Raw genomic sequence first — 22,430 nt, 5'->3', positions numbered from 1 at the left:
CAGGGGATTTTGTTTTCAACACCTGACTGTATAAAGCAGACAACAGACCTGGTTCAACTTTGGCAGCATGAGTCTTCCCGTGTCTATGCTGACAAACTGGTTGAAACCAAAGACTATACCTTATTTCAAAAGCTTCTCCTTGACACTGCACACAAGTACTTTGAAGTAAGTTTTCTGTTCTTTTTAATTATACAGCTTGCATGTGATCAAGGATTATGGACCACTCATTCTGTACAATATTAGAGTGAAGGCAAATAGAGAATTTTAACAAATAATTTTAAGTTGAAATTCCTTGTATAAATCACTTTTTAACATGTTAATATGAAAACAAAGAATACATTTCCTCTGTGTCTTTGTTTGTTATTTTTTTGGCTGTGATTTGACTGTACCTGTACTTATACTATTGCTATTCTAACTATACTGTACATATGCTATGTATGTTACATTAATAGGGTAGATTTAGCATGATATCCTAAGTTATTAAAAATATTATTTTTTGTTGAAGGAGCAGTAAAGTTACATGTTACGCAATGAAAAAATATTGTGTGTTTTCATGTTTTAAAATAGTATATCTTTAGCAATTCAATTTTGTAATATATTGCAATTTGTTTTCTTTTTGTTTGACTGAAATTAGAGTTGAAATCTTTTTAAGCAAAAATGTATTAATCGTTTACACCTAATAAGATAAAAATTGGGAACAACATTTATTTCTATGGCATATTTTCATGCAAAGGATGTAGCTCTTGCTTTGCAAGATGTCAGAGATAGTTACAAGAAAAGAAAACACAAATTAAATTTAGAAAAAAATAATAATGTATAAATAGTATACAATAACAATGCACTCTTACATAACATAGAAACAGTATATTATTAAGAGAAGTATATTCCTTAAACCTTGAAATTTTTTTTAAGTCTCTAAACGTGAGTCTGATTATAAGGTCAGGTGGCCAAGGTAGATAGAAAAATTAAAAAAAAAAAAAAAAGTCTGTTGGGGTTCAGAAAAAACGCCCACCCCCTACTGAGTCTTCTACCTAACACAGATGTTCTTAGGTAGTTCTTTATTGGTTTTGCAGGCTTTGTTTTAGAGGTTTCAATGCAGTGGGTCTCTTGGAGAGTTGAGGTATCCGCTCAATTCATTAATTAAACATTTAATCTTCTGGAACTTGATTTAACATGGTAATTTATCATGGAAATACTCTGTTATGGTAGATAACACAGTGATAAGGCATATCTAACTTTAGCTCTGGATATATCTTAATGAGATGAGCCCTTAGGTCTGTAATTGGGCTCTTTACCAATAGTTGAGATTAGAATGTTTATATTATTGAATGTACTGTATACACATGAGAATTTTAATTCATTGGAACCAGGTAAATATATGTCGTGATGAAGTTCATACTAATTTGCTGTTCACGTTGAAGTTCACATTAATTTACTGTTTTCACAATAAATTTAAAAAATTTTCAAATTCAAGCTACAAATCCTGTTTATGTACTGTTATTTGTTATTTAACCCGGGTTTGATTCGTGTTCAGGGATTGATAAAAACCCTGTAGTACTTACCAGCCCTTTACTTTTATAGGAAGTAAAGTTTTTCAGGTCAGTATGAAAGCAAACAAACTAGGCAAACTCTGCATATAAATATTGCAAGTTTTTTCAGTTGACATTTATTGCTTTTCTGCTTTCTATATGATTAGATCTGCTTGTGCATAGAGAAAATTTTTAATTCAGTGTTAACCATCCTTCGATTAGAAAATATATTGTTTCATATCATATTGTTACTCCATGTGAAAATCAAAATGAACCTAAACATTCATCTTAAACATGGAGAGAGTATTTGGTGTAGGAATCTTTTCTGCAGTCTTAAAATTTGCAGTGTGCCATCTTTGGGAATTTATAAGTAATTCATTTTCTATGGTAGTATCAAAAACGTATTGCTTTAGTATTTAGACGTATTGTACCTTGACTACTGTTAGTACTGTTGCAGAGATTCCTATACCAGTGCATCCACCAAAATAAAAAAACCACATACAAAAAAAAATACTTGTTATCAGTGTCTCGGTATCATGATGAAAAATATTGCAATACTGTGTTGTGTCTGCATTCTCCTCTACCCTTTGTGATTAATACTGATGCCATTAAGGTCCAGTGTTTTGCATGTTTTCCCATGAACAGCCGCTGTCTATCTGAAGTTTGTATATTCATTTTATGTCTGCATTGTTTTTTTCTACAGGTACTCAAGTTTTCCACCCATACTACAGAAACATGCATGCTACTTTGATTAACAATTTTAAATTGGCTCCATATGAATATTGTGTGATTGGTGCCTGCAGTGGACTCCATCCAGGGTTGGCTCCTGTCTTGTGCCCGATGATGCCAGGTTAAACTCTGGCACACCATGACATTGTATTGTATTAAAAAAGTTTAAAATGTTAAGTTTTATTTTAGCAGGTTTAGCTCCCTGATTAATTAAGCACAGTGCTGTACTTAACATTTTATTCTGACTACTTCTAATTTAATGTCCTTTTGTCAAGAATAAAGGATAGCTTTAGTGGGTTATTTCTAGTTCTGTTTATTGAGTTTTAAGTATACTACCTTGTAATTTTTGTTTCTTCATTTGTAAAGGGTGTAGAGGACCACATTCTGCTACAGCAACCTCTGATTTATTGCCATTTTGCCAATGGAACTGGAGATTCTCGTTATATGCCAGTGAAAGGTTGGGATGCACTAAAGAAAATATTAACAGAGACTCTTTACAGCTACAATGAGCTCAACGCTGAAATGAACCTTGTTCTTTTTGAAGATGCCATGCAGCATGTGTAGGTCTATTCGTCCACTTTATATACTGTTTGCTCTGTAACCTATAGTAATTACTGCTACAGGGTCCTGGGTGGGTGATATGTCAAATTGAATATTGCACATAATTAATTTCCCTGAAAATTATATAAATTCCTGAATTCACTTGCATAAGCACTTCATTCAAGTTTACTCATTTCACTCTACAAACAACTTTGTCTTTGTAATAAATTACATTTTTCTTGCAGATTTTGTATTTTTGACAGTGTAAAGAACATGGTAAATGGTTACATTTTACAGCACAAAATAATATTTAGAAAATTCACATTCATATTTTGTTTTCAGTTCTCATTATCATTATAGATTTTATATTATTGGAAGAAGTAATGGTCTTCAGTAATTGTGTATTTCTCTTATAACAGTTTTCCAAATATACTTGATTTTTAAGTCTTGCCTTTTAGTGTTCTTTTTTAAAACTTTATTTATAAACCATTAACTCAACCCTTACAGCCATTTAAATAAGATAACTTTAATAAAAAAATGATTACAAAAATAATCTGAATTTAATGGCAAAACTAGCCAAGAATCATTCTACTGCTTACTGTCACATGCAAAGTCTTTATGAAGATGTTAAGAATTTATCCAAGATCCTAAATAAAGAGTACTACAGTTGGCCATCTTATATAGGCAAAACGTGGTTGCATCAGGTACTGTAATGTCAGCAGCCACTTCATTGGCAGTGATGCCATTACTAAAAACCGTTTTGCAGTTGTCATGAAATATGAGCAGTAAAATGCTGGCATTTGCTAAAAAAAATATATAAAAATGGCACCACAATGTTGTCACAAGTTACATGAAATTGTATTATTGGTTTTAAAAACAAAATAATAACAAAAGAAAATAATCAAACAAGGGTCATAAATTATATTCATAACAAGAACATAACAAGCTTCACAATAACTGTACCCAGGATACAAACCAAAGACTGTATGAGCTGTGAGGCAATGAAGTTAGCCAGTGTTCTAAAATGCCATCTCCTAATCACATATCCATATTTACAACAACACTACAGTAAAATAAACAAAAATGCACATAAAATATGTAATGAGTCTCTTTATAGAAGCATCTGTTGCTATAATTACAGCTGTAATTTTTGCTGCTCTATTTTTATGGTTTTTATTTTTTACCTCATAGTTTTGACTGTTTGGAAAATATGGATTAGGTTGTGAACTTGGTTTTAAAAATATATTTCACTGGTAATAATGTTTTTTCTTCCGGATATTACAATGTAAAATGTCTTGGGGTAAATGCTTGCAAAAATCTGTATGTGCAAAGAGAATTATAAAAAAAATAATTAAATGCTAATATTTAATAATGATAATACATTAATTCATTATTTTAATATATTGTGGTAAATTGTCTATTGACAAAAACTGACATACAAAAAGTGTTCAAGCTGTTGGATAATTTTTCATTGTGAGATTTTTCATATTGTCAAGGTTCAAAATAGTCCTCAGAAAAAGTTGGAGGAGCAACCAGGCTGCCACATTGGATGTTAAAGTTCAAAAAAGAGAACTGAAAATAGTGATCAAATTTACAAAACAGAAAAAAGGCATAAACGCTCCCTCACTAGTCTGTTTGGCTTCTCTAAGGAGATTGCTCTGTTGAGCGGATCAGATTCGGGGATGGGCAGGGACACTGCTCCTAGTCAGACGCCATTCCTACCAGGAATATTTACAGTGTGGGGACCAGAAGGGTCAGAGCTTCTGGGCAGAGCTCAGTTGTCCTCACTGGGTGGCTTAATGTTGACAAATGCCAGTATTAATTATACTGTATATCACTAAATATGTTTAACAAACTTTTACCATATATACTACTTTTACTGTACCCTATAATTGCAGTTCACTAAATCCCTTATATAGTGATTAATAGGCTTACATTTAGTGGTCTCTCACACATTTTGTGCATTAGAATAATATGAAAATAGGTGCAATATTATATTTATAGGTATGATTTAATCATAATAATATGCAATTTCTGTTTTCCCTTTTATTACAACAAATCTTATTGTATCACTTGTACAGGTGCCGCATTAGCCGAATCTTGGAATCTTCTAGAGGTTATGCCCTTCTCATTGGAGTAGGAGGCAGTGGAAAGCAGAGTCTCTCAAGATTAGCAGCTTATATCAGCTCCTTGGATGTCTTCCAGATCACACTAAGAAAAGGATATGGCATTCAAGACCTTCGGGTACAGTAAAGCTATTTTGTAGTTTTAGGAAATGTGCCTGTCAACAGTTATTAGCCAAGACAAGTAATAGCCATATTATGGAATGGTTGTAATGCTGTTTTTAGATGCACAAATAGTTGTTTGACTAAATATAATTCAGTCAAGTATAACTAAACCTTAAACATTCCTCCTTAGCTAATTAATATTGATTGCATTTCATTTGAAACTGCATTCTTCTAATCAATATTTTCTTGACTTTCCACAATCTATGGATTTCATGCTTTACAGTTTAACATTTGGCAGGATAATAGAACATTTTTCAGAACTCATTTAATGTTGTGAATACATTTCACTATTCTACAAACCTCCACTTTTCACAACAGCTGTTTCGTTTTATTCAAGGAGGAAATGAGATATTAAAGACCAAGAAAAAGCTAATTATGGTAATCAGTGCTTATTGTTTTTTGTAATAAAAACAATGTTTGTACGTCATTCTTGAAGTAAAAATATATATACTGTACATATTTATAATGTTTTAATTACTGGACTCTTGATTCCCATTTTAAACATTTTAACCTCTTCTATTCATTATATCTTGTGCTTCCTAATTTTGGTTATTACTAATTATACTGTAATTTCAGTTCCTTTTTCAATTCTTTTCTGGCTAATTCTGTAGCTGGCAGTGAAGTATTAAAATGTTTTTTTCAGGTGGATCTAGCCAATTTGTACATCAAGACTGGAGCCAAAAATATGCCCACTGTGTTTTTGTTAACAGATGCCCAAGTTCCAGATGAACGCTTCCTTGTTCTAATTAACGACTTGCTGGCATCAGGTGAATAGTTTGTCAAATATTATTTTGCTTACTTCTTTAGACACCATGGTCCATGTATGTGTAGATTTAGGCTACTTTTTTTGAAAGGGCATTGAAGACAAAATTATTGGTGGTTTAGAGCAGTTGTGTCAAACTTTGATCTTTGAGAGCCACAGTGGCAACAGATTGTTGTTTCAGCTACTTTACTAATTAGTAACCTGTTACAGCTACTGATTGAATGTAATCTTTTGCATTAATTTTTATTTATTTGCTTTAAGACTGCATCTTGGAGAGCAACATTTTATAAATTACTAATCTGTTACAAAGAATAATTATGATATAATCTTTTAACTTTTACTTGCATTTAAAGATTTAAAACCTTTAATTCCTTTTCTCCTTCAGCTAGCAGCCAAGCAATAAAAAAGCAAAGTGAGAGCCAACAAATAACCAGGTAATTTGATCCCATTTGCACCTACTGTATGTGTCCATCATACAATATCTGTTTCAGTACAATATTTAAAAATAAAAAATGTAAAGGTCTGACAAATATTAATCTGCTCTGGTATATAAAACATTTTGATAATGCTCTCAGACAAAAACACCAGTGTTGGAAATGTGGTATATTATCAAAATGAGAGCTATAACCAGCCATAGAACTAAATAATGTGTTTCAGTAACATCAATAATTATATTCTAATTAAAAAATTAGTTGGAGCAAAAATGGTGTTCCTCGAAGAACTGAGTCATGAGACATGAGTTAGCTGGTCATCTGTTGGCTCAACTTACATATCATTTTTGATTGGCTACTAAGCTAAAGGAAAAAAAGAAACAATCAAGAGTTCTGAATCTTAAAATGCAAGTGAACTGAAATTAAGACAAAATTAGTATGTTACATTAGTTGCAGTATTTTGTTATTGTTGTATAATAAGAAAGTGGCTGTAAAGAACAACTGCAGCCATTGTGGTAATCCAAAATTTGAGTTTGACACCCATGGTTTAAAAGTATCATACAGAAGTCATCTTTTAATACTGCCCAGTTTGAAAAAACAGTAAGGGTGAATGAAGAAGAGTGAATCATATTAAACTGAAAATATCTGTGCCACAAAAATAAGCAGACAATGTTTATTAAGTGCAAGTAAGTCTAAGTAAAATAAGAAAAATACATGGAGTTTATATATTAAACTTTCAGAGTTTCCTGTACAGATAAGATTAATCTATGTACAATATACAGTATACTATTGTAGTATTTCCTCATTAAAATGTTTTTGTATTCACTTATAAGCAAAACCTTCAAGTGTATTTTTCCTAAGCTAAAAGTCTTAGTTCCCAATAACCCACTTTTCTTTTTGGACAATGTCAATATAATACTGAGTTTTGCATTGAAAATAATAGGGGACAAATGCCTGCTAATTAAATCATTATGCTATTTGAAAACACAAGATTTGGGGGAAAAAATCCCCCAAAAATATACATTATATTAGTAATCATTTAGTATGTATGACTGTTGCTACCTTACTAAAACTAAGTTTTAACACTCCAGTTCTTTCTAATGTAATGCTTTTGCCACTTACCCTCTTCTTGCTTTCATGTACTGACAATGTAAACACTTTCTTGTGTAAAATGGACTACTTTATTGCATAACTGGTTACTGCGAAATCTGACACAAAAATAAAGAACAATACAAACACCACCACTCAACAACCACACAGGCTTGCAGAGCACTTTATCACTGTAGTGCTTGTACTGTGGTAATTTAGAATTAAGCAGTAAAAACATAAAAAATACATTGCTTAATAACATATCTGCAAGCAGTAAATAATTGTTATGTTATCTAATGGTGGTTCAGCAATTGATTTATTTAGCTAATTCGGGTAACTGGCTGACTAACATTAGCTATAATGTTATGCTAACAAAGCAGGTTGGCAATTTATATCGGTTCTCAAGCATGAGTAAAGTGGTCTGCAAGGAGACAATGACTGTATTGGAGCCAAGTGACATTTAAATTGTTCAGATACATCAGCCTGTTATATACTACTTGGGTGTTTACTTATAAAATCCAGGCTGCTGCTTGACATTCATGCTACAAAATGGACTTGGGTCCATGTGAAATAGAGTGTGACCATAGTGCACAGCGTTCATTTTGTTCTGCAGAAGGTGTCGACTGTTATTTTAATGCCAATCTTCCCTGTTCTTCTCCTGTTTGCTTGTTTTGACTGCTCCCTCTCTTCTCTCAATTGACACATCTTTAAACTTATTCCCTCATAAGTTCAGTTGATATCAGTCAGTATGCAGGTCTCCTTTAATATCACATTCATGTGAGCTAGGCAAGCCTTCCTCTGGATGTCGCAATCCATTAATTCCACACAGTTTGTGACATGCAACACTTACTGCTGTATCAGTGCTGTCAGGCTGCCAACTATTATACTGTCTTTATGGCTGAGGTGTTGTTATGGATCTTTGGCTACATTGGTTAGAAATTGATCTCATAAATGCTGAATCTTTAGTTAAATGGATATGTCAAATTGTAATGTAAAATTACATTACAAGTGATTTTTGGTAATAGGTGGTCTGCTATATCTTTGACTAGCAAATAGGCCCTTGGTCTGAGACACTTCTGCTACTATTGACTTATTTGAAACTTGATTTTTTTTGACAGGATCAATGCTGTATATTGCTTATTGCTTCTGTTTTGACAATGGCAATAAAAACGAAGGAACTTGAATCTATACATTGACTAATTTTCAATTTTGTTAATGAGTCACTTTCACTGTTCTTGGTTATGTAAAATGCTATTTTGTATATTTTGCAAAATGAATCCTGTCATCAAGGGCAAAAATTAAATCTTAATAGGTTCAAGTTACCAAGACTAGTATTTTTTTCTCCTATGATAAATGATATGTGTATTAATTAGGTGCATATACATATGTGCTTTGAAATCGAATTGTCTTTTTATTTATCAATACAGTATATGTATACATCTTCAGATATATTTGAAATGTGTATATTTTAATTCATTATTACTAATTTAAGGTCCATAGTACACGTCAGTTTCAATTGTTCAATTGTTGATTTAGAATATCTTATAAATGTGTAACAAAAGAAAATATATTTATAGAATATAAAATAAATAACTTTTCTATTGTTTTCATTCATTCTCCAACCTGCTATATCCTAACACAGGATCATGGGAGTCTGATGAAGCCAATTCCAGCCAACACAGAGCGCAAGGCAGGAATAAACCCTGGGCAGGTCGCCAGCCCACCGCAGGGCACACACACACACACACCAAGCACACACTAGGGACAATTTAGGATCGCCAATGCATCTAATCTGCATGTCTTTGGACTGTGGGAGGAAACCTGTGCACCTGGAGGAAACCCACACAGACACGGGGAGAACATGTAAACTACACGCAGGGAGGACCCGAGAAGCAGTACTACCACTGTGCCACCGTTACTGGTTATTATTTATTTGGAAAAAAATGCCTGCTGATTTTATTTTATGATTAAGAGATTTGAACAATAGTATTATAATAACTTTAATAAATTTATTTTTTAAATGGCCAATATATTTTGTGTTGTGTTTAATTTTTCATTTATTGAATTTATTGAAGCTAGAACATGTGACTATATTTATTGTACTGGAATGTTTAACTAAATTATGCAATCAGATTGTGTTAAATTATTGTCAAATTATGTATTTACAAGTAAAATAAGTTTTAAGGGTTATGTTACTAAGTGGATGTTTGGTTTTGTGTTGTATGCATAATTCAGATGCTTCTCTGCGGGCATTACTAAAGTTTCCTTTGCAAATAGAGTTCAAGGCAGTTTATTCTTGTATAGAACTCTTAAGTAAGAACAGGCTTAGAGCACATTTCAAACCATATTAATGAGCATTATTTTGGAGATTTCAGAACATTTACAACAAGGTACTGCATCCTTCTACTATGTCATGATGTTGACAGTTTTAAAAATCTATTAAAGACCAGATTTATGCAAATACCTCCTTACCTTTTCTGTTTAGCTAAGTTCTTATTGAATTTAATAAAACATTCAGAGGGTCTCTCTGGCCTTGCATCAGAAATAGTAGAATATTTACTTGTATTTAAAACAATTGTATTTGAAGGAGAAATACCAGAGTTATTCAATGATGAAGAAACAGAGAATATTATCACTGGAATAAGAAATGAAGTCCGAAGTCTTGGCTTGCTTGATAACAGAGAAAATTGTTGGAACTTTTTCATAGACAGAGTCCGTCGACAGCTTAAGGTAAGAATCACAATTGAAAGACTAAAGAACGATGTTTTATAAAAGCTTAATTTTTTCAAATTCAGTCCATCAGTTTACAAATAGTCTAGTGAAGACTTTAATTTCACTTTGTATTTTGAAAAAAGATTTTAAAATTCATTCATTAAATTTCTTATTTTAGCCTTTTGCTCTTTACCTTATTTTGTTTAGAACAGTTTAGACAGTTTAACTCTGGCCCTTTAGCTCTGGTGGATTATCCAGTCTGGTATTTGAAGTAGTTTCTGCTGATAATCCTGATACCGAATACCAAACTTTACTATATGGACTCCTTCTTAGCCTCTTAGACATATACAGTATTTGAGTAGTGAGAAAAGTGCTATATAAATGCAAAGAATTATTATTATTATTATATGTTCTTATCCATCTTATGGCTCTTTGTTAATGATGGCTTCCACGATTCCTGTTCTGCATTGCTGAACATCAGTTTTCCTATTACCATCTTCTAATTTATCTGTTTTTTTTTCTGTTTTACTTTGATTTAAATTCTTTGATAAAGTCATTATAGGGTGACACGGTGGCCGCTGCTGTCTCGCAGTAAGGAGACCTGGGTTTGCTTCCCGGGTCCTCCATGCATGGAGTCTGCATGTTCTCCCCGTGTCTGCGTGGGTTTCCTCCGGTTGCTCTGGTTTCCTTCCATAGTCCAAAGACATGCAGGTGCATTGGTGATTCTAAATTGTCCCTAGTGTGTGTGTGTGTGTGTGCCCTGCTGTGGGCTGCCGCCCTGCCCTGGGTTTGTTCCTGCCTTGCACCCTGTGTTGGCTGGGATTGGCTCCAGCAGACCCCTTAGCCCTGTTTTAGGATATAGCGGGTTGGATAATGGGTGGATGGAAGTCATTGTTGTAAAACTTAGCTATTCTCTACAACTTTCTTGTACTATAATAGTTTGTTTCTTGCATGCAAAATGCTACCAACATTTATAACTTTCTCAGTTTTCTTTCTTATTGTTATACATTCTTGTAATGTACAGTTCACTCTGTATGCAACTTTTTCCTTTGTCATTGTGTAGATCACCTTTAGTGTTCTTTGCACTTTATGTTAGCCTACATTCCTGTTGCATTTGTACCTCTTCCACCTTATGTCTTTATTTAGGACATTTTAAGGTTTTTGCTGTTAGTGTTTGTTTATATGCTATTAGATGTGTAAGATGTGTTCTATGTATACTTACCATATATACTCGCTTATAAGTCAGGTTTTGAAACCCAAAAAATCGATGATAAAATCAGACCCTGACTTATATGGCCATTCAAAAATACGACACTTAATTTTTTTTTTGCTTCCTCCAATCTTGCACTAGTTTCTCAGACATATTAAATTTTCAACATAAACATCGAGATTAAAGTGAAAATGTCGAGAATAAAGTCAGCATGTCGACTTTATTCTCAACATACACTCTTTTTTTTGTTCACTGTGTCCGTTTTTTTTTTTTCTTCTCCGTGGCCCTAATACGCTTCTGTACTCAGGTGGGCGTTAGCATATCATAATCTTTTGGATCAATACTGTGAGTTTTCCGCATTCAACTTGTAAGACTGTCATTATAAAATACTGGAAATATTATACGGTAAAATCAAGCCCCAACTTATCCATGGAAGAACTTAAACGCAAGTGTATATGGTAGTCATCCATTATGTTTCTTTTTTTCTTATTTCTTTTTCCACGTTTCCACAAATGATTCAATTAAATAGTAACCCTAACCCTTTAATTTTTATCAATTGTTACCATTTACGCATATTTATTTACTTTGTTTTTTACATCTGTAAATGTATAGGTTTTAACTAATACTTTTAACATTTAATGGTGCTGGTTTTCCTGTTTGTGTATTATTGTGGATGATATTATCTATAATTTGTTTGCTTGTTACTTTATATATGCAATGAATTTTATTTTTATTATTACACTGTTTTATTCAACTTGCCCTCTCTGTTTGTCTGGGTCAAATTTTGCAATACTTTTTTTGCCCACTTTTAGCGTACTGATTTCCTGATTTCCAAACTTTGCATGAATGCCCTGACAATGCAGTGTTTCATCAGTTTTGACCTGGAATATATACATTTATTACGTCAGTGATTACACATACTGTGTGTATATGTGTGTATATATATTATATATTTATAATGCTTTTAGCCAACACACTTATATGTGAAAGATTAGTGATGCGAGTCAAGTTGGTAGCACTTCTGATCAAATGGTTGATGATTCAAGACCAATGTACACAAACAAATTTGTTTTTTTTAATTTTACCAATTTTTCATAATTTATATAATAATATAATATATAATACTCTTTTCTGTGATTTGGCATAATTGGCCCAGTGAATGAAGAGTTGGGGTTTTCTAAGAAAGATTGAAGGTTCGATTTTTCAGTAAACAAAAGCATATTTCCAGTACTTCACATATTTATTTTTTCACTATTGGTTAGGACTTTCTGAAATGAGAAATGAACATGCATTAATGTTACATTTCACTTTTAAGATCATAGGTTCGATTCCACTCTGTTGCTAATGTCATTTTTGTCAAATCACCTTCCCACCCAAGTGAAGGTTTTTGTAATGTGTTGAGGACTGTTGCTATTAGGGTGACTAAAAAATATATTTAAAAAAAAAGTAACACAATTTTATTCAAAAATGCACTAAAAAGTTTTTTTTTTTTCTTCTATTAAGATTTTGTTGGTTATATGTGGCTAAAAATAAAATTGTGGGGCACCCATAAAATAATTAATTTAATTCAATTAAAATGCATAGATTTGTTAAATGATTCCAAACAATAACTCTTACAATTTGAAAATTAGTACTACTACTACTAATAATAATAATAATAATTAGATAGATGGATACTTTATTAATCCCAAGGGGAAATTCACATAATCCAGCAGCAGTATACTGATACAAAGAAACAATATTAAATTAAATAGTAATAAAAATGAAATAAATAAATAAAAAAGCAGACAATAACTTTGAGTAATGTTAGCATTTACTCCCCCGGGTGGAATTGAAGAGTCGCATAGTGTGGGGGAGGAACGACCTCCTCAGTCTGTCAGTGGAGCAAGACAGTGACAAAAGTCTGTCACTGAAGCTACTCCTCTGTCTGGAGATGACACTGTTCAGTGGATGCAGTGAATTCTTCATGATTGACAGGAGTTTGCCTAGTGCCCGTCGCTCTGCCACAGATATTAAACTGTCCAACTTTACTCCTACAATAGAGCCTGCCTTCTTAACAAGTTTGTCCAGGCGTGAGGCGTCTTTCATCTTTATGCTGCCTCCCCAGCACACCACCGTGTAGAAGAGGGCACTCGCCACAACCGTCTGGTAGAACATCTGCAGCATCTTATTGCAGATGTTGAAGGATGCCAACCTTCTCAGAAAGTATAGTCGGCTCTGACCTTTCTTACATAGAGCATCAGTATTGGCAGTCCAGTCCAATTTGTCATCCAGCTGCACTCCCAGATATTTATAGGTCTGCACCCTCTGCACACAGTCACCTCTGATGATCACAGGGTCCATGAGGGGCTTGGGCCTCCTAAAATCCACCACCAGCTCCTTGGTTTTGCTGGCGTTAAGATGTAAGTGTTTTGAGTCGCACCATTTAACATTATACCCATTATCCTACATACTTTAATAAACTTTTATATGATGTGTCATTTTCTTTCTGTAGTTAATTTGTTTAGAATCTATGTATTAAACTTGAATTAAATTAAGTATTTTGTAGACGCCCCATGATTTTATTTTTAGTCTAAAAGGACCAACAAAATCTTAGTTCAAGAAAAAAAAATATTTTTTACTTTTAAGTGCATTTTTGAATAAAATCATGTCACTTAAATATCTTTTTTTATACATAGTTTTTTCTCCCTCAATATATTTTTAAACTGGAGTGATAGGGTTATACAATTTGAGTTAGTCATTAGTGTTACTGTTTCACATCTCTCGGGAACTGAACTCCTGTATGAACATTTTCCATGTGAATACATGAACTTTCTCCAAATATTATAGCTTCCTCCTACTTCCCAATGTTAAATATTTTGGCTAATAACAAAAACTAACTTGTCATGCTATAATCAAGTAACACAATCATATTTCATCATCAGTTGGTTGTTAAGCGAAAAGACATAGACAAACTGCAAATGGAACAACAAGTTTAGATCCAGTCCAGCTCTTTTCAAGCTCCTAAGACCCAGTTTGGAAGTAAATGGACATTGCAACATTATTTGGTACATTTGCACAATATAAAGTTGTACCTTATTTTTCTCAGAATGGTCTGGATTAAGTGATATTAAAGGTATTTAAAGTGCAGCACAAGAATGTCGACTTCAACTCCGATGTGTTTTATTATTGGTGAAAATTAGTTCCGTCACATACCACTGATGCAATATCTGGATTCAGAAGTTGTGACTAGGGAGGGTTCATTAAATATTCTAATAATTTGCAAGGCTTGTGAAACACCATATAAACCATTTTACAAAGGCCATTCATTGATAGTTGCCCTAAAATATGTAATACCCAGGCCGGAGTCTTGGCCTGGACACTAAGTCAAAGCTGAGAGCAAAATTTAACTACGTTATCCACACTAAACACCCAAGTGTGATTAAAATTTTTTTGTTTTGTCATGATTTAGAAACAGTTTAATTCTTCACCCCAGAGTATTCTGATTAGTTTATCAATGTATCTACTGTATTTGGTAAATTGTGAGCTTCCCATTCAATCCATCTTAACTTAATGCATTTAAAGCTGTAAAATGTAAAAATACTAAATAGTATATGTTGACTTTCATTTGACACCATATTTCTGATAATATGCTACAATAATATTGGCTACATTTTTGAAGTACCTTAGCAAATATTTCTGTCAGTCACTGTGAAACAATGGATGCATATTCCTTAGAATCATTGTAAAAATTACTTACAAAAAAAAAATTACAATGAAGCTGCAATATATCGTTCTGCACCATATTGCTGTCTTAGTGATACATATCATGAACCTTCCACAAGTTTTGGAAGAGTAATAAAATGAAGTAAAAACATGACAGTATTTTATTTAGGTGTGATTGTGCAGGAGGAGTTTTGATTTTTAATATTTTGTTGCCATCCACCTCAAAAAAAGACATTCTTATCACACCTACAGTACTGTGCTTCATTAGAGTAGTTTAAAAATTTAGCTGGGATCAAAATTACTTTTACTTAGTAACATCGTTATTAAGTGGCATTATCAGCCTGATAAATGGTCCACTTATCTTGCTTAATTAAAGTATTTTCTATATTTGTTTTTTAGTAGCCAGTTCTAGATATTATATTACAATTTACTGCTAAAATGCTTTTAAACTAGATATTTTTCTGCTCTTGTAATTGCATCCTTCCTAAAAATAACTGAAGACATTTAAATAGGTGAAAATATTTTGTTATAGTGCATTTTGTGATGTAAATAACATACTTTTAGTGCTGTTAAATATTCTATGATAACACATTACAACTGCAGTTCTATTTTGCATCAATTCAGTTATTGTTTTCAGTGAATATCCTACATTTTCTAACACAAGTGTTGAAATGAATAGTATCCCATCCCAATACACTGGGCAAATTTAAGCCAGGGAAAAATTCACATACATTTTAAGTTAGTAATGTTAAGTAGATATTTAGCTTAGCATTGCAATTTTACTTAGTACTGTATGTTTGCCAAAACAGAAATTTCATTATTCAGGGAATTGTTTAGTGTATTATATTGTAGTGTCACTGCTTTATTTTACTTATCTGAATGCAGAATAATTTTAGAGAAGATTGTTGATGCGGCATGGATTGTGTTTATTATCATTTACTGTAGTTTTAAGGAACAATAGAGTTTTTTTTTTATTTTGGTTATTTCTTTTTATTGTTGTAGGTCATTTTGTGTTTCTCACCGGTTGGTTCAACATTGCGTGTCAGGGCTCGGAGGTTCCCAGCCATCGTTAACTGCACATCCATTGACTGGTTTCATGAGTGGCCACAGGAGGCCTTGCAATCTGTCAGCAGGACGTTCATTGAAGAGATTGAGGGTCTTGAGGTCTGTACTTCCTTGCTGTTATTTGCTGAATAAGAAAGAAGAAAAAATCTGAGATTTGATCATAATTATTCTATTTTTCTGTAGTCAAAATGCTTTGCTCACCATTCCCCACAATTTACAGGAGTATGCTCACCGATAATAGTTAAATAACTATTCCAGTTTTACTTTAATTATAGTTTAACAAAATGAAAAAGTTTTGACAATTTGAGTTATAGTAGAAGAGTTTATCCTGTTACATTCTACTGCTGCCATTAAATTGTTAGGCACAATATCATCAGCCCCAAGATGTGAATGAATGTAGTGTGTTATACACAGTTAATTCTCTTAGACTATAAGAGTTTACATTTTTTACTAAGAGATTTAAAAGTTAAATCACATCTTTTTGAATAAATAATTTTACTGCAGGATGCAATCAATTTAGTATGCTTTCTTTAGAATGCTTAGTTCTTTTTTTATTCATATATACTTATCATTCTGTTGTGCTTGGGTATAACAATATGCTTGCATATAATATATAGTGCAGCCGTGTCAAAAGTTGAGTTGCCTGTTGTGCCTCCAGCAATTGCAATACATGGGATAGTCTATTATTATTTATTTATTGGGGCAAGCATAATACAGTTACATGTACTGGGCAATTAAAAACTATTAACTGTGGTATTGCTCAATAATTTTATGTTAAGCCATAACTAGTGTGTCAGTCAACATACAGTTGTGTACAAGTCATCGAAATGCATAATAAGCTTTGAACATGTCTATTAACTTTGAACATCTGTTACATTTTCTTCAAGAATGTCAATGTCAGAAGCATAAAATATTCACAGGATTTTTCAAGCAAGATGCTGGACCCCATTACCATTTGCTAGCTTTACCACACTGTGGTAAAAAAAAAATTCTTACGGAAAAAGAGGAAAACATAACCTAAGATTTTGTCTTTATTCAACATTAATTGTTTCATAACTTTCAATAGATTTTTCATAATTACCTCAGCCTTATTAGGAGAAAATATATAATTAGATACAGAACATTTCACATAATAGAATGACTCAGACTGTGCGTTATTTTTTTAGTGCAAGATCAATTGTAAGCTGAAATCATTTATGCTAATGAAATTACTGTAATTAGTAATCACAGGATGACCCTTTAAAGGCCTCAGCTGTTAAAGACAGGAAGTGCTGTCACCGCTGACCTTCTCATAAGAGAATTGACAAATTACGAATGAAGGGGAGGCTGCTCATCAAAGGCACTGCAATGTTGCTTGAAAGCACAGTGAATTACCGACAGCTGCTCTCTGGTGGAGTGTGTCTCCACCATGCTGTGCTGTTTTTTGTTAACTTTGATGACAATAGTTATTTTATCAGTCTGAAATTTGCCTTTACAAGCCAGCATCAGCCTCAGTGTCAGAAAGTTAGAATAAAGAGCCAAAAAAGCTGTTTTGTCGACACTGCTTTTAGTTGATATTCAACGTAACGAAGGAGGAATGTTGGGGCTTTTAAAAAATAACTTAACAAACCAAGATCTGATGAATTTATTATAATATATATTTTTTAAATTTAGATAGTGTCAGGCTTATCTTTAACTTCATTTTGACATTAGTCACAAATGAGCACACTTTATTTGTTTCCAAAGGGACGTAAGGAATAGAATGGAAAGTCATTCTTTCCTATTTATTTGTTTGTAAACTAATCAGTTTATTTAATGTAACATAGTATATTAAAGGTAAAATATATATCCCAAAAATGTATTTATGACAGCTTTTCTACCCGAGCCTTTTAAAGATAAACTATTTTTGTTGTCTTTGTTTCTGATCCTAATAAAAAAATTGATCTGTCATCTTCTTTTCATGCAGTACCATCTTGTTTTATATATTAATTTATTAACAAATTATTAATTAATTTATTAATATAAATTTCAGTTCATGGTCACAATGTGAACACATTAACAGACATCTGATATCTGTTTTTATATATATATATATATATATATATATATATATATATATATATATATATATATATATATGTATGTATGTATGTATATATATATATATATATATATATATATATATATATATATGTATGTCTAGCAAAATATTCATTTTTGGATATCAATCCATTTGTTTTCATGTGCTGGATCATAGAATACCCTGTGGGAAAACCCCATGCAGACATGAAAAGAATGTGTAAATTCCACAGAGGCAGTGTCCATCCATCTCCCTAGATTAACATTGTACATCTGTTTTTATTGTAAATAATTGTTAGCTACTTCAGGATTACTTGTGGTTAATGTTATAATGATCTGCAGTGGTATCCCGAAGCTTGCCGGTTCGAATCCCCGTTACTGCCAAAAGAGATCCTACTCTGCTGGGCCCTTGAGCAAGGCCCTTAACCTTCAATTGCTCTAGAGGCACTGTACAATGGCTGACCCTGCGCTCTGACCCCAAGGTTTATGCGAAAACTAACAAATTCCTAATACGAGAAATTGTATAAGGCGAAATAAAGAACAAAAAAAAAATGTAATGTATGAGAGTTGGTGAGAATAAGATGGAGGGTGAGCTGAATACATTTTGGGTTGAAGTCAGTCCCAGATGGGAAAGAACCTTGCAAATGATGCAGCGAAGTCCATTATAATAATTTCTAGAAACAATATTTTATGGAATTTAAATTTCCTATGTAATAACACATAATTTTCTTTGTCTTTTCCAGCCAACTGTCCAAGAATCAATTGGTGTTTTCATGGCCTATGTTCACAGCAGTGTCAATCAGGCAAGTGAGAAGTACTGTCAGAATGAAAAAAGATACAATTACACTACCCCAAAAAGCTTTCTTGAACAAATTGACCTCTACAAAAGCCTGCTGAGGAAAAAGCGTAGTGAACTTTCTCAAAGGATGGAGCGCCTTGTCAGTGGAATCCAAAAACTGAAGACAACTGCATCCCAGGTACAGTTATAGGCTTTAAATACATTTTTATGAAATAATTTTATCATTTGTAATTTTGTGAACATCTGTAGTTTTTGTGACATTTTGGGAACATATTCTGCCTGCATAATTCAAGGCATTTAACATATAATATTTTCATGCTGAGTTTACTATCAATACATATTTAATTAGCATCATAAGGAATAAATACATTACAAAGATGTAATAAACCACAACGGCCTTGATTAAAGTTTCATAGCTAATGGCCTTCCCAGTTTCCTACCCAGTGTCACTAACATAGAACCCTCACATCTCATATAAAAATTAATTCTTCCATAAAATGGGTTTTCATTTTTTTTTTAAACAATATATTAAACTTTACAATAATTCAATGAGTTATAGTGATCTAGCATTTGATAAAGTGGTGGATTCCTGCTGCATACCTTTCCTTACATCCATCCTTACAGTAACACTTCAATGATTCCCCTTCAATGATTAGACGATACAGCAGTTCATAACACGGCTTTGGCAGACATCTCTTCCTCCTTTACTTTCCATAGCCAACATTTGAACAGAGGTTTAATTGCTGCATGAGGTGCCATAAATGGTGTAACCATGGAGTTCAGACAGCAAACAACAAAGCTCTTTCACTCTAACCCATTAGGACAGCTTTTACACATCTACTGCTAGTCTCTTTTAAAACCTGATGTAGCTAGGGGTGCTATTTAAAGTACCAATTAAAATTATATTAAAATAAAACACCATAATAAACTATTTAAATAACACAATGATTTGGATAATCATAATAGGTAAAAAACATATTTTAATGAAGTAATATATCATTACATAATACACACCTGACATGTTTGGATTGTTAATCAACTTAAATAACAACTTAAGAATCAAAATGTAATTTAATATTTTTCCTGCCCATGTATAAAAGGTGTATTGCACTAGTTTGTTTAGGAATACATTCTTAGATGACACACACACACTATAGTAGTCCATGTGACAGTTAGCTGTTTATCTGATTGACTAATTAAGTGTAATTCAAGCAATTATTTTTAAATTGGCTTAGTAATTATAAAGAGCTTTATTTTTCTTATGTGCTGTATTCCACTTCACTGCATAGTTCATGGTATACATTTTCATGACTTTGACATTCAGTATAAGTAGTTGAAATTATGTCCAAATAAAATGTATAATTATTAAGTGCTTTGATCAGTACATTGGTATTATATATGAAAAATGTACTGGTATTTTTAAAATACAGTCTTCTTGCAAAGCCCTGAAACAGCTAAAATGTTTAATCTTCTGCTTTACTTCTACACTTTATCTTGTGTGAACCCTGAATTGATTATTTCTCCTACTAAATATACTATAGTGTAACCATTGTAATAGATTACTTTAATTTTCATCTTTGGGATGAATATTTTTATTGTTTTAATGATATTTGTGATTTTTTTCCCCAGTGTCATTATTTATAACATGTTAGTATAGAATACTATTTGGACTTGTCATTAATATACATGTTATAAATACATTTTTTGCTTTTTTTTACCTTTTTATATTTGCTTTTCACAGGTGGAGGATCTTAAGAGTAAACTTTCATCCCAAGAAGTCGAATTAAACCTTAAAAATCAGCATGCAGAAACTCTGATCACAGTAATAGGACAACAGACAGAAAAAGTGAGCCAGCAAAAGTTTGTAGCAGATGCTGAGGAGCAGAAGGTAATTAAAGAAGTAAACTAAAAAAATTAAATCGTTCATTTATTCTTTTCCTCAGTTTATTAATTGAATACTCTGTAAAAGGTCGAAGAGTTATTTAGCACTCTCTGAGCTACAGCTGCATTATAATATATAAGAATAGTGGGTATAAAAAATATTTTTCTTGATTTAATGTATGTATTGAAGATAACCTTCAGGTATCGTATAATATTGCAAAATTGATCTATTTGTAATATTAAATGGTAAAGCAAGTTGTAATGAGATGCATGAGTGCTAAGATTTGGAGGTGGGGTGAGGCAGAGATTGAGTACTTCCTATGTTACATGTAAAGAAAATGGCAGTATACCTTCTTTGACGTGCTTCATAGGGAGAATGAAGCACAAGAGTTAAAAATGAGAAAGAAAAATTAAGTGCTGTTATTCTTAAGAAAATCATCATCATTAACTGCATTTTGACTTTAGGACACAATCTTCAAACTTTTTTGTCAGGTGATGCTGGATTCTGGTGGTGTTTCACCTCTCAATCACCATGCAGTGTTTAATTCATTACTGCTCCACATTAATTTATTGACTGTCTTGTTGTACGTCTCACTGCTTAGATTTTCATCTAAAACTTTACCATAAAAGAAATAAATGAGTAGAAATAAAGCATAACAAATGTACCGTCATACTTATGCTAAATTCTTCAAAAAATGTAAGTAAGTGTTCCAGGCAACAGTCCAAAAGCTAAGAGCTTAGCCCGATATGGTACTATGTGAATTGTATATGTATATATGTGTGTGTGTGTTTAGGAGTCTGTTGTATGATGGACTGGCAACCCATTTCATTAATGCCCCAGTACCTCTCATCTAATATGACAAGAAGAGGATCTATCTTGTGAAGCACTGAAGTGGATTAAGTGGACGAATTTATGCATACTGATATTGTAAAGAAATGTCAGGTGTTACAATAAATTATTTATTCAATAAAAGAAGTTTAAACATTAGTTAAACAATTGAGCAAAATACTATACATTTATTTCTACCACTGTCTGCTTCTAAAAAACTTGTACATACCTTCATCACATCTTGATTTGTCTATTTTAACCTGCTTCTGTGTAGACTACCTGCAAAATCCCTTAATGTGCTCCAGAATGTGAAAAACCTGTGCTGCCCATATTCTTATTCAAATGTAATTGTTCCAACCCCTGCATTGTCACAATTACACCAGCTCCCTGTTCATGCACACATTTTCTTATGTCCACAGATATAGCAGTCCATGGCATAGCCCCCTCACTATATCTGTGACTTTGTTAAGCCCTACATACCCTCATGTTTTCTACATTCTGCTGGCTCCTTCACTTTGCTTCAGCCACATTGCAAACTTAGATAAACAGGGTACAGAACTTTTCCCTGTAGTGTTACCCATATATGGAAGGCCATGCCAGAAGCCATTAATAATGGCACCACTGCTTTAAGAAACTACTTGAAACCCAACTATTCAGTGTAGTTTTTATGGATTCTAACATCTTTTAGGTCTGCTTCTCCCTTTTAATTAGATTTAGATCTGCATGATTTCATATTGCATGTTTTATTGTTAATATTAGTCTCTTCTGTGGTACATTTATGCTTCAAATTTTTAATTTTTTT

General features: G+C 32.6%; 1 protein-coding gene across 2 annotated transcripts in view; it reads left to right on the top strand.

Annotated features, from left to right (window-relative positions):
• Positions 1–22,430, top strand: part of LOC120515473 (dynein heavy chain 11, axonemal) — a 331,373-nt gene that overhangs the window by 195,248 nt on the left and 113,695 nt on the right. For both annotated transcript variants that reach the window (XM_039736528.1, XM_039736527.1), the window contains 8 exons: positions 4–165; positions 2,625–2,818; positions 4,880–5,042; positions 5,730–5,853; positions 9,957–10,099; positions 15,999–16,160; positions 18,863–19,096; positions 20,660–20,806. In XM_039736528.1, coding sequence (XP_039592462.1) covers positions 4–165; positions 2,625–2,818; positions 4,880–5,042; positions 5,730–5,853; positions 9,957–10,099; positions 15,999–16,160; positions 18,863–19,096; positions 20,660–20,806 — 1,329 coding nt within the window. The remainder of the gene's footprint in view (positions 1–3; positions 166–2,624; positions 2,819–4,879; positions 5,043–5,729; positions 5,854–9,956; positions 10,100–15,998; positions 16,161–18,862; positions 19,097–20,659; positions 20,807–22,430) is intronic.

The sequence above is a fragment of the Polypterus senegalus genome, chromosome 15 (assembly GCF_016835505.1).
Source record: "Polypterus senegalus isolate Bchr_013 chromosome 15, ASM1683550v1, whole genome shotgun sequence".
NCBI classification, from domain to species: Eukaryota; Metazoa; Chordata; class Cladistia; order Polypteriformes; family Polypteridae; genus Polypterus; species Polypterus senegalus.
The sequence above is the reverse complement of the archived record's forward strand: the minus strand, read 5'-3'. Positions and strand labels throughout refer to the sequence as shown.